Below are 24,906 nucleotides of genomic sequence, written 5' to 3'. Positions count from 1 at the left end.
GTCATTGCGAGCAAGAATACAGAAGTAGAAACATGCCTTACTACTTGAAGAGGACTGTGAGAACTCTAAGGAGTACTGATATAATGCAGTAAAGCCTCTTGAACAGTGCACGGAGGGACAAACAGCAGCTGCAGCACTCCACACACAATCACTTGCATAGCAAACCCATAAGAATCCTATAGCTGCACTTTTCATTCACAACAGGAAATGTGGTTCTGTCACTCAGACTCCTATATGGAGAATTTCACAGTTGGTCACTGCAGGGTATATGAACCTATATAACAGATACCTCACAGAACCAGTTCTAAACAAATAGGCCTTACTTCTCTTTCAAACACTGCTTGCAAAAGTCTATCTTGGCAGATAAGTTATATAAAAAAGCAAACTATAAAAACATGCCCCAAACTATCAGTTCACTACCATAAATTGCTCATCAAGACCTTTCCATCAATAAGGCCAGAAAAGTTCAAATACTGCACCACAGCTACTGGAGTCAACCAGTTGAGAATTTACTATGCAAGTAACGCAAAGAACATTTTCCAAAACACTAAGAGAACAAAGCTTGTAAGCAATGCTTTCAAAAGATATAACATACTCACAAGTGGGTAGGAGAAAGGGGAAAAAAAGAAGAAAAAAAAAAGAAAAAATACCACAGGAAAGAATCCAAGCTTTTCTATTGTCAAAAGAACAAGAAATGGGTATTCATCTGATAAAGTGTCCCTCCAAAATACACTGATCGTTCCAAAGTGAGATAATTAGGTCATTAACAAAAAAAAAAACACACCTCCTCTTCCCAAACCTAATAATAAACTGCATATATCCACAAATTGAAACCTCAGCCAACTCACTTGTAAATCAGTCATTTCAAGAAACAGTTGAGAACAAAGGGGAGTAAGATAGTGCAAGGAGTCTGCCACAAGACAAGCTGAAAGGTTTTTTCCATATCAAGACATATATTTTCCCTCTAAAACTTATGACTTATCAGGATTACAGGCTTAACAAAACTGCAGACACTACCAGAAAAAAAAATTATTTATTTTCTCTGTAAAATAATTTTTCCATCATTTCCAGGTAAATTAAACTTCCTGAGGCAAGCCAACTGTTTGGCCCAAAATAACTACCTGAAAAACAGAAGCGTAAACGAGTAGAACAAAAAAAATCAGCGGCTGGGAGCAGTGTGTTAGTAACATAGCCTAGCAGCCGATAGCCAGTGTGTCCACAGGTTAAAAAGACCACAACCTCTATAATGTGGCTGGGCTTGAAAACACGGCAGCACTTGCCTGATACCATGTATGTTCTTGATGGCATAACTTATTTCTCTCCGCAGTTCCTTCTCATTGAATTCCATCTAGAGGAACAAGAGCATATGAGAACATATTAGGGGAAGTTTTTAATAAAACTGGAAATATTACCTCTCCCAATATAACTGGAAGATGGGAAGTTCAACTGGCAAAATATTAATTTCTAATTACGCTAAACAAAGCATGAGTATTTTAAAACATTTCAACACTAAGGCTACAGGCAGCAGTAAGGATTGTTGAAAATCATTCACCCTTCCATTCCAGATATACCAACAGCTGAAATGACTTTGCAGAGTTGACAGAGTAAGCCAGAAACAGGATTTGGAAGATGCAGCATTAAGTTTTTAAGCCTGGTTTCCTAAGTGGTGCAACTTCTGTGATTATCGTCTGTTTATCCTCCCCATTCTACTGTTTGTCAATCAAATTTAAGAGAGGAGTGATCTCAGTTATGAAGTTATAAAGCTTTTCTTTAGGTTTCTTGAAAACCAGCTAGCTGGAGAGAAGTTAGTGGTGTCACAAACAAAAAGGTTATTACCTAAGCCCAACTGTCATCTGTTCTGTTGGACTGCCATTTAAACCTTGGAAACAGCCACAATCCTGCCTGGTTCCTACCCAACTGAAAGTTACGGAATGTCAAGGCAGTTTAACATAAAACAGGTGGAAAAGAGGCTTAGGACTAAAGTATAAAAGAATGGGGACGAGAGCCACGGTAGAGTTCATGGTGAGGGGAAGCTGAAGTCACTGCAGTGAAAGTAAAAACCAAAGAATATGTAACACAAACTCATAAGAATCTAGGTTTTGTTAGTTCACACCCCACTGGAGCTGTTTATTCAGTTACCCAAAGGATGAGTAAGCAAGAAGAGATGTACCAAGAGGAGAAAAGTTATCTCAAAACACCAAATTTGCTTCTGCTCCACCTCTCACTATGAAAGCGTAGGACTGAAAGCTGGCTTTTGTTTAATACATTGAATACAGGAAGGAGAAAACACAGAAAATTGCTATTTTCCATAACTCTAATTTTAATAGGTACTAGGTACTTGAACATAACAACTTAAATTTACCAGCTGTAGTTGTTTGCCTATGCCATCTAACCAGAATGAAGTTGCCGTTTGTGATAAAACAATAAAAAGCATGGAAAATAATAAGAACTATAATATATATATTTATAATTATAGAATATAAATTATATTCTAACTTCAATATTTCAGAATTGTCTCAGTACCCAAAACTAGAAATTAAGCCAAATGTCTCAATTATAACTTCATGTAATTTCTTCCACAGTTAAGAGCATTTTCTTCCAATTGGATCTTATCTTGGCTTTACTACTATAATTATGAACCTAAGAATACATAAATAAACACAAAGCACACCAGCAAGACGGATAAATACCTTCACTAGTTCAAAAGGAAAACGTTCATGGAAAATACGATTGATTTTGGCACCTCCTGAAAGTTCTAGTGTATCAACCTGATCTCCTGATCCTTCGATTCTTTTTTCAAAGTCCACTGAAAACTGTTGTACCATCCTAAATTTCAAAGTGGGAGAGAAAAAAAAAACAAACACAAACACAACCATTTAAGCATGTCAATTACCAACTCTTATTTCAGTACTATGTAACTACTAGTGCCTATTAAAAGATGTTTAGGAATTGACAAAAGTATATCAACAAGTCATTCAGCCAAGCTTCCAGTCCATAAAATCCATATCTACACACACCCACCCCTACACTCCTCCTCTCTTGCATGACATAGCTCAGTATATTATTTTCTTTGTTACCAAATGTTGTATTTTTTTAAAAAATATACTGTTTATTAAACTGTATATTAAAAGTCAGCTACAAATACAGCAGGGTACCAGGCTACACTCGTGTTTTATCAATGATCACAAAATTGTAAACGCTACCGTTATTTATTACATCAATTTTTAAATTTTGTTTGTTTTTTTAGGAGAAGAAAAACTGATAGCAGTTTTTTTAGTAGGATAAGCAAACAGAAGTCCTGATGTTTAAATTATAATACTTACTGTATTTGAATAGAAAAGTACATCCATATTTAGATGCTGCTGCAGAAATTGCAGAGCTCAACGGGGCAGACCACCATAAGTAAAAATCTCCAAACATATGGCAAAAGATACCATTTGCAGAGAGCTTACTTCTCCACAATGACCCTTTGATTTTTCTCCTTCAAAAAGATATAGTCCAATAGTGTGGTGTGAATCAAGCCACTAAGCTGATCCAGTGCTGGAAAATTTGGAAGAGATTGCTAAGGAACTTACTTTCTCATGCCATAAAGCTAGCCCAAGAAGCAGTATTAACATGTCAATGTGGCAACTGTCAATATCACAAGCTCCAGTTTATATGGTTGTACTTAGACTTCTGCAGCAGGAGCTTTTAGAAGAACACACATGAGAATTCCTCCAGTTATAAAAGATTTGTGGATAGCTCAGGGTTTTTTTTTATTTTTTTTAAGTAAGTACAGGCATTTGGTCATAAAATTTGAAATGACAGATTCTGCCAAAAAGTAACATTGCATATCAACTGTACATAAACCTCAGATACCGATGTGGCCAGGTTAACAGAATTATAGAAAGAGTGTAAGTGTAGGGCCCCAGACTCAATTTTTGAAGAGGATTGCAGAAACTTAAGATCATCTTATGGGGTGAGGGGAGGTATATTGTGGTTTTTTCTTACATGCATTATGGAACTTGTTCAGAGGAAAGGGTTCTAGTTATGCTACTTTCCACACCTCAAAAGAAAAAGGGAAAGCGAGAATTTTTACTGAGAAGTTAGTTTCTCCTATAGCACCTACTTATAATGAAGGAATTAGAAAAAACTACGCAGAGAAGTATCAAGTAGGATGACTTAGGTTGAAATGAAATTCAATTTTTTCCTTTAGAACATGTTTCAATGGTAGAGCATGAGATACCACCAACACCTAACAATTCACAGCACTTCATATATGTACTTCTAGCAGTTAAGTCACCAAATATACAGAGCGAAAAAACCCAAACACCTGTGTTGTACTATCATGGAAGAGTCAAAGGTGATGTCCCTCTGTTTTTGCAAGCAAAACATCTGAAGTCAAGTCATGAGGGTCGGACAAATCTTTTGGACACAGTTGTTACAAAAACAAGGAATAAATCAGAGTCTTCAGCTGGCTCAGGAAAGCCTCTCTAGTTCAGGTGACCACTTTCCCTTCTGAATTCCAGACTTTTAATTAGAGAATGAATCCTGCCCAAAACTTAGCATTTTCACAATCCAGTGCTATTACCATCTATCCCAGAGAACTGAGAAGGCTGAAAACCTTTGAAATCAGTCACCGTAGGAATGTGAGAACAGTCATATAAGAGAGAAGAGCTAGGTACATTTCACATCTCTCTATCTTCTTTTAGATGCTTTCTCTTCTAAGAGGTAAATTTTTATTGCATATGAACATAGAAGTGGCTGCGGAGGGCTACAATTTAAAAAAATAAGTAAATAAAAAAAGAGAGAAAATGGCAGACCTTTCAGGTGAAAAGGTACATAATACTGAGTATCAAGAATCCCTGGAAACAGATCAAGTAAGGAAGCCTCATGAAGCAAAGCAGTGGGTGCTATAGCAGCTTCAATCTGAAATTTCAGCACTAACCTTTTTCCTTAGTGCTAAAACCACAATAAAGAAAGGGCTCTGACTCCAGTTCCACTTGATTTGAAGTCAGATGAACAGTCATCTCTGTTCCATCATTTTATAAAAGTGTTATCAAAGTCTCATCAGACAGACTTATTTTGTGGATGAGTCCCAAACTGGACAGTAACTTCAGCAGTGAAAAGTTTTCTAGTTCAGAACTTAAGATAATAAAGTAGCTCCAGAAATTGTTGCAATTCCTCTGACAAACAATATTCAATCCATGATGACTTCTTGAGCCCAAAAGGGTCAACATCTGCCAGGTCAGTTTTAACACAAGCACAGGCGGCATATCACATCACCTATTTTGCTGCTAGTTGTCAGATGTGTGCTGAGAGGCAAACTGCAAGAAAGAGGCTTTTACCCACCCCAATACACTATCACTTGAATGTAAGAATGGCTGCACTACAGCAGAAAAAAAGCTGTATCGTGACAGTCACCGACATTAAGTGTCTAGGAGAACAGAGCAAGTACAAAGTAATATGTCTCCAGGATGCTGTTGGCCTCAATAAATCGCTGTTCATGGATTTCATACAGCAGGAATTTATCCTTGTACTTACTAACCTTAAATGTCTTCCCTATCCCAAGAATTTGCCTAGCTGCTTTCTGAAAGCAAACAAAATTTTAGCATCAGCTCCTGCAGCAAAGAGCTCTGTGGCTTAGATGCACATCACATGAAGGACTACCATCTATGATTAATTTTGATCTTGCCTTCTTCAAGTTCTTTTGTATAGCCAAGTTTTTATATTGGAAAAAGAACCATTCCCTATTCTGCTTTCAGACTCCTCATCTTACAGACTTCTAACACAATCTCCTTCCCTTGCTTGAGGTCATCTTTTTGGCAGGCTGAAGACTGTGTCTGTATAATCAGAAGCAGTTTCTTACCTTTAATCATCTATGTTGCCCACCTTTGTACCTTTTCCTGTTTTGCTTTCTCTCTTTTCTAGGATTGCTACAATTAATCTAGAGAAAATTCTCCTGAAATTGTAGAATAAATAAAGTGCTCTGGAACATCAAGTACAGAATTCTTTGGAGTTTGCATATAGAATCCTTAACCATATCCTAATCTTTAAACTTAAACCCATTAGAAGGAGAAAAAAAAGAGAAAAAGCAAAACAAACTTATACAAAGTAGAAAAGCAGACAGAAGATTAGACACTCACTGCAACAGGGCTTTTGTTTTTCTGGTTGGATCTTCTGGTCTGAAGTTTTTGTATACCTCTACTTCATGTTCTATAGAAAGCAGCTGGCCCTGGAGTTTGCTTCTGAAGGCTGGCAGGGTATCCCGAATATGATTGGTAAGTTGCTAAAAAGCAAATAATAGTCCTTATATACTGTTAATAAATATAAAAGCAAGAGCACAACCATTTCCTTCTGACTGCCAAGCGATGATCTGCAGTTTACCAGCTACAGTTCCCAGCAAACTAGCTATAGTTAGCTAGTTTACCAGTATAGTTCCTTTCAATCTTTGAAGCGCTGGACTCTGTTAAAGAACAACATGTCTTTTGCATACACATTATAAGTAAGCTTGAAAAATGCCTTCGTCCTCTCACTCACTGAGCACTGTTAACTACATACTTGTTTAGCCACACACAAAAGTTACACACATTACATATGTAATTTGAAATGACCTCTCATCACTCAGCACTGATGCCACCACTCCCATTTTGCTGGTTTTCCTATGACTGTTTCCCAGTTCCCTATACACTTGTTCATCATGATGACTCATTTACTTTACAGCCACAAGGCCCTGTGAGACAAGGAAGAGATTCTGAGCATCCACAGCCCATTGAGAACAGAGACGGAGGCAAGCGAAGACATACAGAGCACCTACTTGTCATTCTCCCACCATTGGGAAAAATCACCTCCATGTGATTTCTGCTCCCTTGTACAAAATATACTAAAGGGAAAAGATTTTGCCCTCCTATTAATGATTATAGAACTATATCTTTTTTTAACATTTGAATTTTGTCTGATAAAGGTTCTACCACTCGAGACTCTCTGTTTTCATTTCAGAAAATATACCTAAAAGTACTGGAAAATAATTTGAAGGAGAGCATAAAAAGGCTCACCAGATCTGTGTTTAACTTACCTCACTCACTTTTGCATATATATGTTGTAATGTGTTTGGACAGCTCTATCGATGTCTTAATTGTGCCATAAATTTCTCATGCATTGTACCTGTTCCTTGATTAAAACCAAAGGGGACTTCTTGCACTATGCTGCAAACCCTCTTCCCAACCCCAATCAGACAAGCTATAAATTAAGAATTTCAAATACCAAAATATGTAAACTCAAAATAAAAGTTGTTCAGCGCACCAACAGGCATAAAATCAAAAGCTGCAGTTTCCCTGGAGCACCACCTTGTGGATGCAGAGAAATTGAAATATTACCTGAAACCACAAACACTAATACATCTCTAATATCTTATGGATGAAACTTAAATAGATCTTCCCATCTATAATATTCTACACACAGTAATAGCAACAGAAGACTGACAGTTCATACTGAAATAGGTAAATTTACAAAACAGTTCCCAAAAAAGTTAATTGTACATAAAGTAATGCAAATCAGGACAGATAAGACAGTCCAAAGGTGTATGCAGCCCGTGCTCCAGTCTCAAAACTAAGACACATAGATTAAACTTTCCAGATATAAAAAGAGGCAAAACATCCTCAACAGACAAAATTGCATGATACAAGCAAGTTCTTGCATCCTGCTGAAGACTTTGGTTCTGAGGCACAAATAAAGGGCATTAACATTCTTTTTGAGCAAGGCCGGAGCATGCCGTAACCTGGCTGTCAAGTTACAGCTGCAAAGTCACCGTAGCAAGAAATTAAGCAGGACAGCCACTTTGTTTCCTACCTTAATCAATAACTTTTCTGCTGTTTCCAGCTGCTGTCCAAAATGGACAAAGCCAGGCTGACCTAGTCTTTGTCTATTCCAGACCAAAAGGCTGCAATTTGACAGTGAACTGGAAAAAACACTATCAAGTTTGATTTATAGGAATGCCAAGAACACTGATCAGCTGATAAAGTAAGGGGTTTTTTAAAAAAAAAAAAAAAAAAATCATAGCATCACCAGCAATTTTATAGAGGCAGGCATGACTTGGTCTTGTCCTCTTCAAACTTGCTGAGATGCATCATCATTATGGTCACGTGCTATTCAAGCTAAGGGATGGTACTATGGAAAGAGTAACACCCAAAGACACAAAATGGTGAAGAGAATTATATACTCCTCCAAGTCTCCTGTAGGCAGTGTCTTCACTGGGACAGTAAGCTATGGGTTTCTCCTCCAGATAACTGGGAAATAGACCTCTATTTCCTGCTGAAGGAAGCTGTGATCTGACATGGTTTAGCATGGACTCATACAAATAAACCAAAGGTTTAGGCAAAAATAAAGGCAATGTAAACAAAGTGTTCCCATTACGATATTTGTCATTTATATCGTTAGTATACAGTACACTGTTTCTATTAAAAACTATAATAAAGTGTAAATTTTGAGGTTAGAACACAGACATATGGTGAAACCTCAGGATATACGATTTCTGAAAATGTCATGGCTTTTTTGTTTCCCCTAATTTCTAAATTTGAATTCTAAAAATCCAGTTAAACTAGAAGAAATATTAAGGAATAGGATGCTATACTTCCTGAAAGGGAGACAAATCTTATTTTTTATGTTCATATTCAGTATTAAAGAAAACCAAGGAGCGCAGAACTAACAGCAAAAGTCAGAAACTACATCTCACAGTAAATTTTCATATGCTGCATGTAATATACAGCTTCATTTATTCCATTATGAAAATTAAAAAGGTTAAAAGCCGGAAAGAATAACTGAGGTTCACTGAACAACATTCATTTTAATAAAGATTTTAGATCAGTCCTATCATTATAAAAGCCGCCTTTCTCCACAAAGGCTTCAGGTTTTACCTGGTTTAGAACTTTTTGGAGATATGGTGTTCCCATCCGATCTGCCATGTGCCTATATGCTGGGTGGGAAAGAAAGAATTTTCTTTCTGCTAGAAGAGCTGCCTTTATGTCCTTCTTCCCATCAATGTCTTTCTGGCTTCTGTTTACAACACCAATATAACCTAAAACAACACAAAACCACTGGGTAAGTCAGTGCAGCTATTGCCTGAACTACTGAACTCATATTAAATAAAAGTAGACTACCTCAGTTCAAATAAAATTTTCCGATTTAGGCATTTCAGATACTGTTTACAAGTACTGTAATGACCTTAACAGTGTCTAAATTGTTCATCCTGTTTATGGATAACAGGTACACTTCCTTGTAAATCACTGATTCAAATATAAAAATATCTGAAACTTTGGAGTACCCCAAAGAAATCACTTCAAAGATAGCAAAAAAAAAAAAAAAAAAAAAAACCAACCAAAATCAAAACACACACAGGTATACATAAGTAAATTATGTATTAGCAGAATACAGGAAAAATGTCTTCTCTTTTGCTCAACCAACATGCTGCATGGGAGGAGATGGTGGTCTCATCAATAAATTATAACAAGAATCAAAATTCTGATGTTGTTAACAACATTAGCAACTGCAGCAGTAGCTGCGAGAACAATCACATGGAAAAATTCTGGAAGGGGTGAAAACTTGGTTTACAGTGAGATTACCAAAGCTCTGGTGCTCGCTTCTGTCACACAAAGAAAAAAAAGATTCCTTTGTTACAAGTGGCAGCAACCTGGCACAGAAGAGAAAATTGGCTAACAACTTGTGCTGATGTTTCTTGCTTCCTCTGGAATATGCAGTTTATTTTCCAGGTCCAGAAAAAAAATACATTTTACTTGCAGGATATTTTTAGCACAGCTGCCTTTTATGTTTGCTGAATAGATAAAGATAAAAGGTAGGAACTCATCAAGTCCAGCACAACCTTTGATTCACTTCCAGGACTCCCAAATACCTCCTTTATCCATCTGGATTGCAAAGAATATAGGCAACTGAACATTCTCACCTCTACGAAGAGGGAGTAGTTTGTTTTCTAGAATTTCTCTTGCATCTGTTCCCTCATCCATCAGATCCAATTTTGTGATCACACCAATGGTCCTAAGGCCTTACCGGCGTGGACGCAGGAGAAAAAAGATAGTGAAGAATCATTTATATTTAGGAAGAACAATTAAATCTTACAATTATATAATAACAGATATGTGACGTTCTCAAAGCTTGTATCACACAATACCAGATACAACTGCAAGTTATAGTATGTCTGGAAAAAAAGGGATCATCCCTGCCCGTGCTGAAATGTGTTCCTCAAATCTCTTTGACAAGACTCAGCATTGCTATGACATGACTGTAAGAAGTTTATGATGCAATTATCCAGAAATCCCATTGACACCACGGCCCATTTTGCTAGGTACTACAAAAATTTCTAAATAGGCATTGCCCCACTTGCTTATAAGAGACAGTGACAAAGTTTTAAAAATACATCTACAGCATCATTACCTGAATGATACTGAGCTAACAAACGGCTAATGTGGTGCTGAAGCCTATATAAGAATGTATATATACACATCTATATTATATATTATAAACTATATTTCACACAAGAGTTGGTCCGTTACTTCCAATTATGTTATTACACTGGAGAAAAAAAGTGGTTACGTTCAATCATGCTTACCTTGAGGGTCCACTTCCTTAGCTAACTTCAGTGCATCTGAGTTGGCCAGATCAGTGTTAGCTGGAGTCACAGCCAGTATCAGACAGTTTTCTCGAGAGATGAACTGCATTATCATGTCTCTGATCTGTTGCTCAATATCTGGAGGCTGATCCCCTACTGGCACTTTAGTGATTCCCGGCAAATCAATAAGAGTCAGGCTTAATACTATATAGAAAACACAGGATCATAAAACCGGTTAGCACACCAGATGTCTGAAGAGGTCTACATATCTATGGCTGCAGACAAATTTTAGTCACATAAACCCCCAAGTAATTACCTTTATAGGTATATAAATACTGGCAATGATTCAAACAAAATGCCTGACAATCTGAAAAGTACAATTGTTTCCCTGATGGTCTTTCATCTCTGGATTTATTAGCACTATTTAATATTTTAAACATTACAACTGGCATAGGAGAATGATACTTATACTGAAAATCCTTGAAGGCTCTTCAACAAACAAACATGGCTTTCTGAGGTTTTTCCACCAACAGGAGCACCAACAACAGATGGTTCTCATTGCATCTTTCAAATCAACCCCAAACAGGCTTTTTTTCTTTTAATTTTTTTTTTTTTAAATACAGTTCTTCTCCGATTATGCTTTCAACAGTGTCTCTAATTAAGAGATTCCCAAAAAGTCAATAGGTAGCCTAACTTACATAGCAAACATTTTTTTTTATAGCATACATTTGGGGTCTGGCTAATACAGATAACAGTTGCTGAACTGTAAGACTGATCCTAATAAAACAAAGTAAGAGCATTAGGTAGGAAATTTTCACTTTCTCCTAGAGTCAGCTTTGACTCAAAAAACAAGCTTTGAGGCAGGGCATTTAGTTCAGCTCCTCTCCAGTTGGCCATGCCACATCTGTAGAGCAGAGAAGGGCTCAGAGGCATATGTTTAGAGCCAAGGCTGTTCATGGTATATCCAAGAGAGGTTCATCATCTCTTTAATTACCTCTCCTCTTATTTTAATCTTTCTGTCCTTTGATTCACAATGAAGACATCAGATGAGGTGGCTAGAAAAATAAAGTGCTTCAACCACTTTTCTCCTGTATCCAAGACAGATGCAATGCAAAACATTTTCTCTAGATTGCCTTCATTAAATTGAGCAGATGGCAACCAGAGAACTAGCTTTGATCTATACTGGGGGTCTACAATCTACCACAGCAAGCAGCTTCAAACACCATTATTGTCTAAACATATTTTTAGTGACAGTGAACAATAAACATCCAATAGGGCAAGGAGACATAATGACTTTCTAGATCACTCATCAGGGAATCCATCTGGAGGGTGGCAAAAAAGTTTTGCCACTAAGTCTCCCATCCCCAAATATTTGCCTTTACTAGTAAGCTACTAACTAATGGTATATGCACTGGGGGAGAGATTGGTTTCATTCTGATGCAGTGAGAATATTTTTAAATCACAAGAATATTAAATGGGACAGAGAGCGCATGTTCTGCCCAGCTCTAGTGGCAACAGCTCTCCACCGTACGGAGTTGGAGAGCTCCATTTCATAACACAGGAGAAGTTCAGGATTCTTCCAGATACATGTCCACTTTTGGTTCAACCTAATCTCACAAGTTTTTTCATCCCAGAAGACTTCTAATGGAGCAATGACAACACATACAAAAGGAGATAGCTAGGCAGACAGAGCTAGAAAATACATTACACAACAGAGATATAAAGTAGAATGATTTTACCTACCATGTGGAGAGTATATTCTTAAATTAATAGGAATTGAAGAAATGCCTTTGTTCATTCCTGTTATTCTATCTGTTTCTACTTCAATTTCCTGACGAACTTCATCAAAATCAGTAAATTTCCTCCCTTTGCAGTGTAGAAATTCAGCATACTCTGTGAAAAATATCAATAGCAACTCTGTATGTCACAGGCTTAAAGACTTGGGACACTCACTTTCAAGCCCATAGTGTTCTTCAGATGTGTAAGCACAAAAGGATGTCATCATGGATATCAGGAAAGCATTATATATGAGCACATGCTAGAGATGAAAACCAGCTTACAACAAGACAGTGTTAGTTTAAAAGTCAAGTTGACTGGATATGATTTACTGCTTTTATCTTTAGCATGTCATCTTCTGGAACAACCTGAAAGATTCAAATAGATAGTGTTTACATTAATAGCATAAGGAACAGATTGTGAATCACATTCTGAGTTTTCATCTGATTACACTTGCCTGTAATACATCACTAAACTGAAGAAAAGTAATTCAAGTTCTGTATCATGAAAGATTTTTAGCATTTGTTTTCAAAATCTGACAGCCCATGTTACACACAATTTTAACAAAGGAGTTCTGTACATTTTTACAAGTTCATCATGAAAATAAGATCACTTTAAAACACTAACGTTTTTAAAACACAACTCATTTCCTAAAGACTTCTTGTAGTCTAAATCCAAACCATGCTTAAGAAGTTTGTAAAAGCTTTTATAGATATAACTATGATTTTGCTGAAGTGGAAGAACACAATGAATGCCTAAGTTTTCAATATCATACAATTTGCCCTCTTACCTTAAAAAGGTATCAACCAAGAATCAGGGATAGATACAGTCTAATTTGTTAGACTCAACCTTGACACTAGGTCCCTGTTTCGACTCTTGAATCCAAATACTGATACTAATTATTGTATCCTTCTGAATTTCCTGCCCTAGAGGTGCATAACCAAAACTACACCTCAGGATTTTAAAACTGGGGTTTCTTCCTTCAAATAGGGCAAAACAGAACACAAAAGTTTGTCTCACATAGCAAGGCTGCAATCAGAAATAATGACATAAATGGTAATCACAGATACAAGCTCACATCCTGTCCCCACAAGATCTAAGCAGTAGGACTGGAGAAAGGTTGGACAGAGTTGTGTATATTCATTTCATCTGGCAATTAAGGCCTGATCTCTAAGTTCCATTTAGGCGTTTCTTCCCTAGAAAACATTTCTTGGTAAAAAGCCTTCAAACATCAGGGCAAAGAGCTTGCTTGGTACTAAAAGAAAGAACAGCAGCTCAGGAGACCTGATCTGAGAATATAGATTAATAGAGAGCCTTATGCATCAGTACTGAAGTCCGTTTCTGAAAAGTTATTTTATTACTATTGTTGACAGAGCTGTTTTAAAAAAACAAAAGTCGTCAAAACCACACATGAAATTGTAACAACAGTTAAAGCAAACTAAATCCAAAAAAGGAGAGGATAGGAAAAGAAACACCAACCTTTCTGTGCTACAATACCATGATCCCTCCAGACTCAAAGAGCAAGGGACAGGGAAACCCCCCCTTGTTAAGACAAAAATAATGCATCTCTTATTTTAAAAATAAGGGATCACCTAACAAAAACCTTCGTCTTACTTTTGACAACTTAAGAAGAATGGGGGGGTTTGTATGCTTCAATGTCAACTGTTTTATTAAAAAAAAAAAAAGAAATATTCAAATATTTCAAAGTAAAAGATAATATGATCTACAAAAAAATATCTCAGTTGCTGTAGCACATTTGAGAATTCAGATTTGTAAAATCTGTCATCTCAAAGTTGGAAAATAGTTACCTACTGAAAAAAAAAAGAGTTGACAAGTGGTTCTTATTATGTACCAGTTCTTCATGCACTGCTCCCGGTACAAAACAAAATGTATTCTTCTCAGTTACATTTTTTCAGTGGTTCATCAGATTTTCTCAGAAAAATATTTCAAAATTCAATAATTAATACTTGCTGCCTAGTTGTAATCAGTTGACTGACTCAGCTGATAGCCAAAGAAGCTTTCCGCGTTGTTCCACTTAACACTCAGTAAGAGAAAGAGTCCCTGTTTGAAATGGCTTCAAGGTAATTCAAATAAAAATGTTTACTGCTTTTAAACTGTATTCATTTATTAATATATTTTATAATTAATTTATTAATATATATCAATAGCTTATTCCTCCCAGTGACATCTGTGGTCCCACCAGTTCTGAAGGAATAGACTTTACAACAGTTCATAACCTGTGGTGCCGCGCACAGGCTACAGAATAAAAATTCAAATGAACAAGTAGCGCTTTGTTTTGCTCCTTTCAGCCCTTAGTCTGTCCTTGGCAATTATGCCTTAAGCGAGGTTGGATAAGCACATGCTTTAATGCAATCTACACTTTTCAGCTTTCATACACAGAAGAGTACTAGAAAAACATTTTATTTACATTTTTGTGCAAATGGACATGAAGTCAGACAACAAAAACTGATCCTGCCTAATGCCTAGTTTTCAGACGTATTTTCTGTATAAAACTGAAGTTACATTAAGAGAAAGAACAAATAGATAAAAACATTGTCTTTGTATGTAGAATACCTTCCCCCCTCCCCAGAGTCATTCAAAGCACCTTGCATAACACAGAATGAAAAAGCTACCAGAGCATAGTTCTCTTTAGTGCATTCAACCATAAGTGTCATGGTAAGTGATTATTTCTCTCTTCAATTTTGATTAAATTAGACAAATCATACAAACCATTGTTATGGGATAACATTTTTTAAAATGCTCCTCATTTTTCCTAGGAGTTATTTCTCCCTATGCGTTTATGATTTAATCTAGCACAATGTTATATTGTTATTAACAATAAATCTCCATAGTTGTTTTCATACCATTTAAATTACACACGCACTTGAGATCTTTCATAAATCTGCCTCTAAGTTAGAGAGAGCCAGGTTAGGTACGCCACATGATGAGACATGGAACAACCCTTAGAAATACATGAGACAATTTAAAAACCCTTACTGAATCCAAGATAGAAAACACCTACCACACCTTTTTTTACCAGCCTGCTACCCTGTAATAAAAAAATAAATTAGACTGATATGATGGTGTTTTTACCACTTGATGAATTTGTGTTGGTTGCTATTCATCTCAAGTACCTTTCAGATTGTTAGTTAATAATTAATTACAGATTTCTTTTTCCTAAAAGTGAACTTTGATTTTTCTGTCACTTTTCTTTATTATCTTTTTGAAGATGGAAAAATACAGAGTCATCTTCCAGCCTTTCAACGAGGGGATTCCATCTTTCCTGATGTCACTGAGCATCAACTTGGGATCAAGGAAACAAAACCTTCCAGGCAAAATCACTTAAAAAACCAAGTATTCGTGGGCACGATTCATTAGTTCCAATGTAAGCTGAAGCCCATATCGCCTAGGGAGCTGATGGGAGAACTGGCTGAGCCCTCAAATCCATACTGCCAGACCTCAGCAGTCATTGCTGATCAGCTTGGGTCACTCCAGGCACTGTTGGCAGTACACACACACAGACAGCAGCAAGGAAGATTTGCCGTTGCAAAAGATTTGCAGTCTCCACAACCTTACACTAACATCTTAAATTCTGGTTTCAGACCAGCAGCACTATCCCTCTTCCAGCACATCAGTCCTATTGGGGTGATGAGTCTTTCCCTGTCTCAGGAAGGGGCCACCAGTACCTACAATCCCTTCCCCACGGTGACATCACATTTTAGCTTTTGGGGTATGCACCTCCCAAATCTTTACTGCTGTCTACAGCATCCCTGCTTATCATCTGAATGAGTGGTTGTCAGAGGGTGAGATACAGAAAATGGCAGCCACTGTCTTCCTTTCCTTTCTGCAAAGTGCCCAGTCCCTCCCCTACTACTGGCACTGTGCACCTTAATAGTTTTTGTCTTTGAAGACCACCAAGTGCTTTCCTGCTGATGAAGTCTGATTATTTCAGCTAAGACAAATTATCTTCTAATCTAAATTATTTTTATATTGTTTTCATTTTCTGTAAGAAGGTTGTTTTTGCCACCAGATGGCAATAAAAGATGGGTATGCTTGAGGAGTAGTCTCACAACAAAAGATACTTGCATTAAAGCTCAGCAACTTCAATAGAAGAAAGCATGTGCAAGACTTCAGGAAAAAAATAATCAGAATGTCTTTTGAACCTTATGGTGATTTACTTTACTTTTTTTCCACCCCTCTCTCCAGTGCAGTAATTTATTGGATACAGGCCACATTTACAATTTCATTTAAAATGCAGTTAGGCAGTCCCTAAAAAGACTCACAGTAGGAAAGTCAAGAACAAGTCAGAGTCCGTCAGAGTACTGAAAATTGTTTTTAACATCCATATTTGACTTATTCTATGCTACCAGGTATTTCTCACATTATCAAATTTGGACAAAAGTAGTCACAACTACTAAAGACTGTCTTGTCAGTTGCAATATTTAATTAAAACCTTTGTCTTTGCCTCCAAGATTTCAGCAAAGTGCAGTATCTGCATGGCTGCGGAAGTGCACATGTGTAAAGCCATTTAGGAATTGTACTGTCCCCACCAAAAAATGTTAGTGATTAAAGGAAGTCAACAGGTCACTAGAAAATAGTTTTGTACTAATTACACAGATTTTTTTAAAAAAGAGGAACTAAACAAAATTGAAAAAAAATACTACACATCTCATAAGATAAATTTCTTTGTATTTATTTGTTTCATGTTACCTCTTGCATACTTGCATTTTTAAAGCACATAAAGAGACCAGCTCTTTACCCAGATGTGTCAGATCTTTCATATGTTGGAGGTCCCCTGATAACTCCTCACTATCAAATCTTGCTGCACCCTTCCATGACATGTCCAACTCCAGTAATGAGTGGTCAAAGTTTCCTCTTACTTGGGTGTACATAAATGCCTCAGCTGCCAATCTTTATCCCTTAGTGCAGTGACTCAAAGTTAAATGAAGCTTTAACCTCTTCTATCAATCAAATTCAAATTTCAAAAAGATTCTCAGCCACTTCCAAAATGTTGCTAAAATATCTTGCAGTTATCTCTGCATGCCTATATGTATATAGAAAGTGCTCCATCCCTTCCAAGGAATACTATAAGTTTAAGAATATTTACTTTTAAAAGAGTCGGGAAAGATCCTAGGACTACAGATCAGTTAAGCTTGCTACAGCAGCAAGAACCTGATACAGTCCTCTAATAAATTTCTATAACATTTTAGATAATTATGGACTTGATAAAAATCAGTCCAGCATCTGCTTCCTGTAAAAGAACACTGTGCTTCTCTAAGCAGTTTTCTTTATTTTCTCTTTTTAAAATTAGTCCAGAAATATAAAGGTGGCTTAAAAGATAAAGTTATTTGGAATTTCACCACCAAAAACAACAACTAGGGAACAAAGTTTAAAGAAAGTAACAAAATAATTAAAGACTAAATTTTCAAAGGTCTTGGCATCTAATCCCAAACAACAAATACACAACATTTCCCACCGGGAGAAAGAAATACGTCTTGACATCCAGGAAACACAAAATTAGGCTGAAGCTCAATTCTCCAGAATGTCTAGAGTTTTTGTTTTGTTATTTAAGCTATAAAGAAGAACTACTTTTCAGCAGAGAAGGTACCTATACAAAAACCTAGAGGCCTACCTAAAGCTAGTAATACTATGTGAACTTATTAATTGGGAAAATACCAGAAAGAGAGAGAAGCCCTTTCATTGCCCCCTTAACCAGGGGACAACGATGATTTTAAAAAATAGGGCAATACAGACCAGCTGGGGTAAGTTTAGGGTGGACGTCTAGGAATAAGTATTAAACCACTCAAGATTAGAATGTAAGGATTTACTTACTAATTCATAGATCCCCGCAATTTAGTCATTTTGTTAGGAATGCCAGCACAGAGCTCGATTCTTTTCTTTTGCTCTTACATGGTGCTGGGAAAATTAGATGAAGATTCTCCATAGCTAGGCCTTATTCATGCATTTCTGCATGCTCTGTCAGAGATCTAAAGCCAGATATGCAGAAATGGCAAGTGTTCATATCTCCAACTAAAATGAACTTGATCTTTTATTTTATATATATAAAGCATCATAAGCACAGCACACACTTGAAAATCCTAAAGTTTCTAAGCTGAGCATACAGAAAGACTGGATTCCACAGGTTTTTTCCTTTCTCTTCCACAGTATAAACACTATGGAAAATTTCATAAAGGCACTGAAACTATGACTGTGCTGTACAATCAGTAATTCAGAAAAATAACTGCAGCCTAGGCAGACTGAAGTATACCTTCCTGCTGAAAAACAGAAAGACCTTTTAGGAAAAAAATGCACATAAAAACTTAGTTACACCTCACACATAGGGACAGACTAAAGTTCTACAGGAGGCTTCAATTTTGTTTCTTCCCCTATTTCATCATGCTTCATAATTTAAAGAGCACTTTTTATTTTTAAATGCTGTTTTGGATATTATTTCATTTCTTGTTACAATTTGAAGTGGAAGTTCAATAGTAAACCAGTGAATTTTGTTGCTTACATTGGTTTAGAAGCAGCAACAGCAGCAAAAGAAGCCTGAACGATGAAAAACTGTAGCTGCTCTTACATATGCTAGGGAACTGATCTACATAACAGCAGATTAAATGCCCCTTGGAAGAGTACAAAGTGGTGAATTCTGATCAACAATCTCAATACGTCATATAGCTCAGTTTATATACATACTCTATTCTTATTTTTGACCAAATACACAGAAGCCTCGTTCTCCCCCAGTCTACCTTCTGCTCTACTTAGTGCAGTGAGCCCAACCAAAAAAGACAAGTCATGAAAACAAGCTGTGTGGAATAAAATCTGCGTGCACTGGAGCAAGAGTTAAAGGCAGAAGTACAGCAGTTTTGGTGTGTTAACTAATACAACTGTAAAGCTCATCAAGAAATGAATAAATCAAAGCTAATTTCTAAAACACTTCGTATGTAATAATGTTTCTCCACTGCTTCAAGTTTGATCTTGGATTCAATTTACTATGTGCTCTAGGATTTAGATTTTACTGTTTTCCCAGATAGGACAATGAGATTAGATGGTCCTGAGCATGCAGTTTTGAAGCAGCAGGCCTTTATTCCAGACAGTCTAATTGCAACTTTCTTCACACTGCTTAAGTTTTCCTAGAAATTTTTTAACTCCTGCTGAAGTCTATCAGCACTTTGTCCAGGCATTGAACTAAAAAAAGAAAGAGATTACCTGTTTTGGCAGTGATGAGTTGCAGGACCAATGGTCGTCTTGTTACAATTCCAGAACCTCGTGGAAGAAAATCCCTAGAAACATTAAAAAAAATAGTTACTACCCAGAAAGCACTGTCCAGTTACATAAGTTATTGGACTAATTTGGAACCTCCTCTATACCCTCAGCTGCAATAAAAATGGAAAGTTGGTGGGGACAGATTTACATCAAACACTTTATATTAAAGTAGGACTGTTAATTTTGGTTTGAGATAGCACTAGGTAATTAGACAAATATCTATTAAAACTAAATTACTCTCTTGGGGCATTACCAATTCTCTTTCTTCATGACCATCATACATAACATCTGAAAATTCACCTTGCGTAGTAAGAATACCTGAAGCCATGCCCACATTTATTGGGCTCTCTGAAATAAATGTGTCCTCACTGTATACTTAATTTGAAGAGGATATAGACATATGAACACTGTCACACACCACACCAAAGCCCTGGCCCAACTAAACTGCCAGCACTCTGCACCTAGTCTTTCAGACTCTTGACTTCTGCCAGTTCAAAACCCCACATAATTTTTACAGCAACACATCCATCCAGAAGTTTCTGAGTGAAAGCTGAACACTAGAAGTACTCTGTGACAGTAGGAGGGGGTGTCCTTGGACCACAAAGCAAGTAACGAAGCAAAGACAACTATGTCATATCATTACACATGCCCATGACCCTTTCCATGCCCCCAAAGACAAGGAGGCTCCCTATGCAACTGAAACTCTAGAAAAACTTTGAATCAATTGTTAGTTGCAAAACCAATGATCAGAAACCCAAAGCAAAATAAGAGAGGTTTTTTTTTTCCAGGATCTTCCCCAGTTGCCATACCAGGGTTTGCCATACCAGGGTTTGCTCTGACAAGCCTTGAGATGGGGTTCAGTGAGGGGCTTTGAAGAGTGCTCCCTTCCAATAAACATCTTCAGAGGAATAAAATTCAGAGGTAAACATACAGTTTCACAATCAGCTGAAACTCATCGAAATCCCCTCCTTTTCCCTGCCTTAGCAGGGACGCTGAACCACCTTCTTGCCTGCGTTAGCAGCATTGCTAACTCACCTCTCCCGCTCAGGTGAAAAGCAATGCAGCAAATGGTTAGGGCATGAATTTTCAGGCAAATCGCAGAGCTGATCTGGGTGACCATGTTGTCACACACGCTAGTGCCAGCACAAAGGGTGAGGAAGGAACGTGCAGCCTGTTTGGCAGGGGTGAGGAGAAGGACAGAAGAGTCAAAGGAAGAAAGATATAGCCCTGTCAGCCCTTTAGACAGAACTGCTTAGATAGGTTTGCTCAAGCCACTTGAGAAACCAGATCTTACCTATAATAATTGCATATCTTCGTACTGACCTTGTGCTACTTAATGGATGCCTGATTTTAGCAATCCATTTAAGGCAGCACACAAACCTATAAGGTTTAAAACAAGCCTAGGAGGTACATCTATGAAAAATAAAACACACATGGCAGGGGGGTTGGAACTAAATGATCTTTAAGGTCCCTTCCAACACAAACCATTCTATGATTCATCAAAGTTCAGGATATTATCTGCGCACGTCAGAGGATACAAGGTCTGATGAGTCCCAGGCCAAGACAGGCTCAGGAATGCAACAACAGTGAACCTCTTTCCACAAGCACCAACAAGGTAACAAAGCTTTGGGCAGCCTGCAGAAAAGAAACATGACAACTCTACTCATGACACAAGCTCTGAAGATTTCCTTCAAAACCTAACATGTAGGCATTAAAAATAAATAAATAAATAAATAAATCACATAAGCAAGCAGTTCTAAGGCCCCGAGGAACAAAACTGGCTGCTAGCTGTGCCCCACACCACTTTAGAAGTCCCCAGCATTTTGAATGACACAACGTTAATTTTTAGATAAAATAAAAGTCTCACTTTCTCAGTACCTGTTGATGTGTGCTTACAGTGTGAGTACTCTGCAAAGTAAAACTAAAGCACACCATTAAAGGAAAGGCTGTTCAAACACAAGCTAGCTCATTAACTTCTATACTCAAATACAGACCTGCAGGCAAAAGTAATTAATTAGGAATTCAAGTAATCTCTAAAACAAAGATAATGCAAAAACATCACGCACATTGATCTATATCTGCTGTGATGTCTTACAGCACTTGAGACAGCAACAGGATACAAGAAGTAGCTTAGAGAGATGCTAAAGGCCTTCAAAAGGTCTATCACAATTTCAATACCTACCAATGGAGTGAAACCAGTGTCTCAGTCAAGTGCCATCAACTGATATTTTCTCATGGGGAAGATGAAAAAAATTTTAATAGAAACATATTCATTACTCTATGTGCACTGAAATGACAGTAGCCCAGGATGTAGAAAAGGCCTATTGAGATGAGAGTTTCATACTTTGATTTTCAAGCTTTTCAGATCTTATTTAAAAAAAAAATAAAAATCATTTATCCATCAGGAAGCTAAAAGGAATTGCCAGTCAGGACAAACTGACCGCATGAAACAAACTAGAGTCCTCTACAGCACCACATAAGGGAGTAAAATCCTTCTTCAGGGAGTCAAAGGCTGAAAAGACATTGATTTTCTGCTTCAGACTAAGCATATTCAGAGATAGAGAACACTGCATTAAAACAACTCCTAGCTATACAACATTGACCTTCCCTCAACAGAAAAATTAGAAAGAAATGAACAACACTAATTTTCCTTCAGAATGTTCTCTTAACGTATCCAAAATAGATGACATTCGATAACCCTCTCTAACAAATTGAACTATTGTCAAAAAGCCTATTGTCTGTTCATGGAAGCACCAGCAGAAAGGGGTTCCTGCTTGGTGAGAGGGCAAGCTGTGTTGATCACATGAGCTAAACAGTGTGCAGCAGAAGGACATAGGCTTCTCCTTCAGATGTACAATTTGAAGAGGAAAAAATGACAAAAAATGAGGATAAAGAGGGGTTCACGGGCAGAGTTCAGGAGAAAACTTCCCCGCCCCTCCAGCCCTTAACTGCTGAATGTGTATTTTACCTCTGTGAAAGAAACTTCAACCTCAATTAATAAATCTGTCCTCATAGGGACAAGGAATTAGTTCTTTTTTTAAAACATTTGAAATTTCAGCTTCAGCCACAAGACAATAGCATTTGCACACTTTCTCTGCACAGCCCAAATCTGATGTTACAAATAAATACCTAAACTCTACTTCTAGAAAAACACAGTTCTTCAAACACACAAAGAAGTATAAGTTGAAACTAAGACATAACTTGCACTTTTTAAGGAAATGCAACATAGCACATTAAAACTCTAGCAGCAGGGGAATCAGATTAAATACTGTGCAACTGTTTCTGCAGAATTGCCTGCTTTGACATCCACAAGACAAGATGCAGGTCTTCTCCCCCTCCCCTCGATATCAAAAGCTTTCTACACAGGGTTTGTTTTGGCCTATACAGGCTGAAAAAACCCCAAACAACCCAGTGTATTAAGAATGGTCCCACACCCTCATTTTTCCCTAAAACATCTACCTAAGTAAAATGTTTCTTAAAGACAAAAAAAAAAAAAAAAAAACCTTCAGCAGCAAGAAATATAATAGAACTGAACACAGCCAAGTTACAAAGGTTCCTTCCAACCAAAAGGATGATGCCCCTCAATGTCCTGGTGGCACACTTATTCTTTAAAGGACAGGTTTGAGATAGCTGTTTTTCCATACCTTTTGGTCAGTTCATACAGATAAGTTTAGTGAGAGCTGGGAGAAAAATCACATTGGAGTTGAAGCAGCTGCAGAGAAATCCATCTTGAAAAAAAGACATGCCGGAGAATTTGGGCACAAAGACACTGTCAAGGGAGAGAAAAGGTTGTCTTCTGCGGGGAGGGGGAGTGAGCCTGTGAGTACCTGTGTGCACAACTGCAAGACCACTTAACAACAACAAGGTGTGGGAAACAAGAATGAAATGCACTGTGCAACAATAAAGCTGTGAACGAACAATTTAAAAGATACACATCCTACATTAAAAATCAAACTACTTTTACACCTTTATTCTCAGAATATTTTCAGCAAAAGGTACTCTGCTGACAACAGCTATACTAGCTCAGCAGCAATGCTGCTACGACATGACAGTTAGGAGACTGGCAGCAAAGCCTGCCCAGTGATGCCCAGCCAGTACTGAATAGATGAAATGCAAATAAGACGCAAGGAACCAGGTATTCCAGAACATCACTTCAATAACTTTGGAACCTTAGAATGCACTCATTTGGTAGAATACCATTAAATATTTTCATGAGCAAATATTTTCAGAGCCAAATAATTTTTATCCTAAAAATTATAAAATTACTTATGTCTTACTGTAAAACATATACTATACTGTCTTCATTCTCCTATACAGTTCATTTCCAATATCAGAGATCTGGACAAGGATATCTACTAACACATTTGTTTAATGTATAAAGGTAACAGATATTAGTTTGAATTTGACTTGCTAAAACCCAGGTCACAAGAACTGATGTCACAGGATGGTGAAAGAAGTTACCAATGGCCATATCAACACCTTAGCAGTTTATAATAACAAGACAGTTAGGGGTCTGATCTTTGCTACAGTAGACACCTTTACTGTAAAAAAATAAAAGAGAAAACAAAGTTCATGTTTTTGTGTGTTGTCTTTCCTTTATCATACCAAGCTCTCTGACTGACGCTCAGAAAGCAAATAAGTTGAAAAAGTAATTAGTTAAATCATTAATGGGGAGAGTATAGCAGAAGAGATGGGAACACCCTTTCAAAATACAGAAAGGGCAGAAGCCATAGTGAAATGTTGTCCTGGTTTCAGCCGTGGTTTCTTTCTAGCGGTTGCGGTGTTTCAGAGTTGGTATGAAAGGATAATGCATATTGGTTTAGTTGTTGCTAGGTGATGTTTTTACTATTCAAGGTCTTTTTTCAGCTTCCTGTAGAAGCTAAGAAGGAGCATAGACAGAGCAATGGACTAGTCAATGGAATATTCCATACCATAGAAGTCATGCTTGGTGTAGAAATCAGGGTTTGCTAGGGGGCAAGAATCCACAATCACTACTTGGGACAGGCTGGGCAACCAATTCACCAGGTGGTGAGAGTGACTTGTGCTGTATTAATTTATCTTATATACTCTTTTACCATTATTATTATTATTGTTATTTTCCTTTTTCTGTTATTGTACAATTAAAATATCTTTATCTCAGCCATAAGTTGGTTTTGGGTTTTTTTTATCCTTTTCCTTTCCCCTCCTTTTCTCCCGCTTCTCCCTATACTTCTCGGGGGAAAGAGGGAGAACTGTGCAAGCAGCTGTGTGGTCCAAGCTGCCAGCTG

The 24,906-nt window shown here is 37.3% G+C and overlaps 1 protein-coding gene across 4 annotated transcripts in view; it reads right to left on the bottom strand.

Moving 5' to 3' along the window:
• The window catches only part of DNM3 (dynamin 3), a 173,916-nt gene that overhangs the window by 136,512 nt on the left and 12,498 nt on the right, over positions 1–24,906 (bottom strand). For all 4 annotated transcript variants that reach the window (XM_074152579.1, XM_074152580.1, XM_074152581.1 and 1 more), the window contains exons 2-9: positions 19,583–19,656; positions 12,341–12,490; positions 10,598–10,801; positions 9,935–10,033; positions 8,892–9,052; positions 6,126–6,268; positions 2,691–2,826; positions 1,281–1,348 (exon numbers count right to left, since the gene is read on the bottom strand). In XM_074152579.1, the coding sequence (XP_074008680.1) occupies positions 1,281–1,348; positions 2,691–2,826; positions 6,126–6,268; positions 8,892–9,052; positions 9,935–10,033; positions 10,598–10,801; positions 12,341–12,490; positions 19,583–19,656 (1,035 nt within the window). The remainder of the gene's footprint in view (positions 1–1,280; positions 1,349–2,690; positions 2,827–6,125; positions 6,269–8,891; positions 9,053–9,934; positions 10,034–10,597; positions 10,802–12,340; positions 12,491–19,582; positions 19,657–24,906) is intronic.

The sequence above is a fragment of the Numenius arquata genome, chromosome 8, assembly GCF_964106895.1.
Source record: "Numenius arquata chromosome 8, bNumArq3.hap1.1, whole genome shotgun sequence".
Taxonomy (NCBI): Eukaryota; Metazoa; Chordata; class Aves; order Charadriiformes; family Scolopacidae; genus Numenius; species Numenius arquata.
The sequence above is the reverse complement of the archived record's forward strand: the minus strand, read 5'-3'. Positions and strand labels throughout refer to the sequence as shown.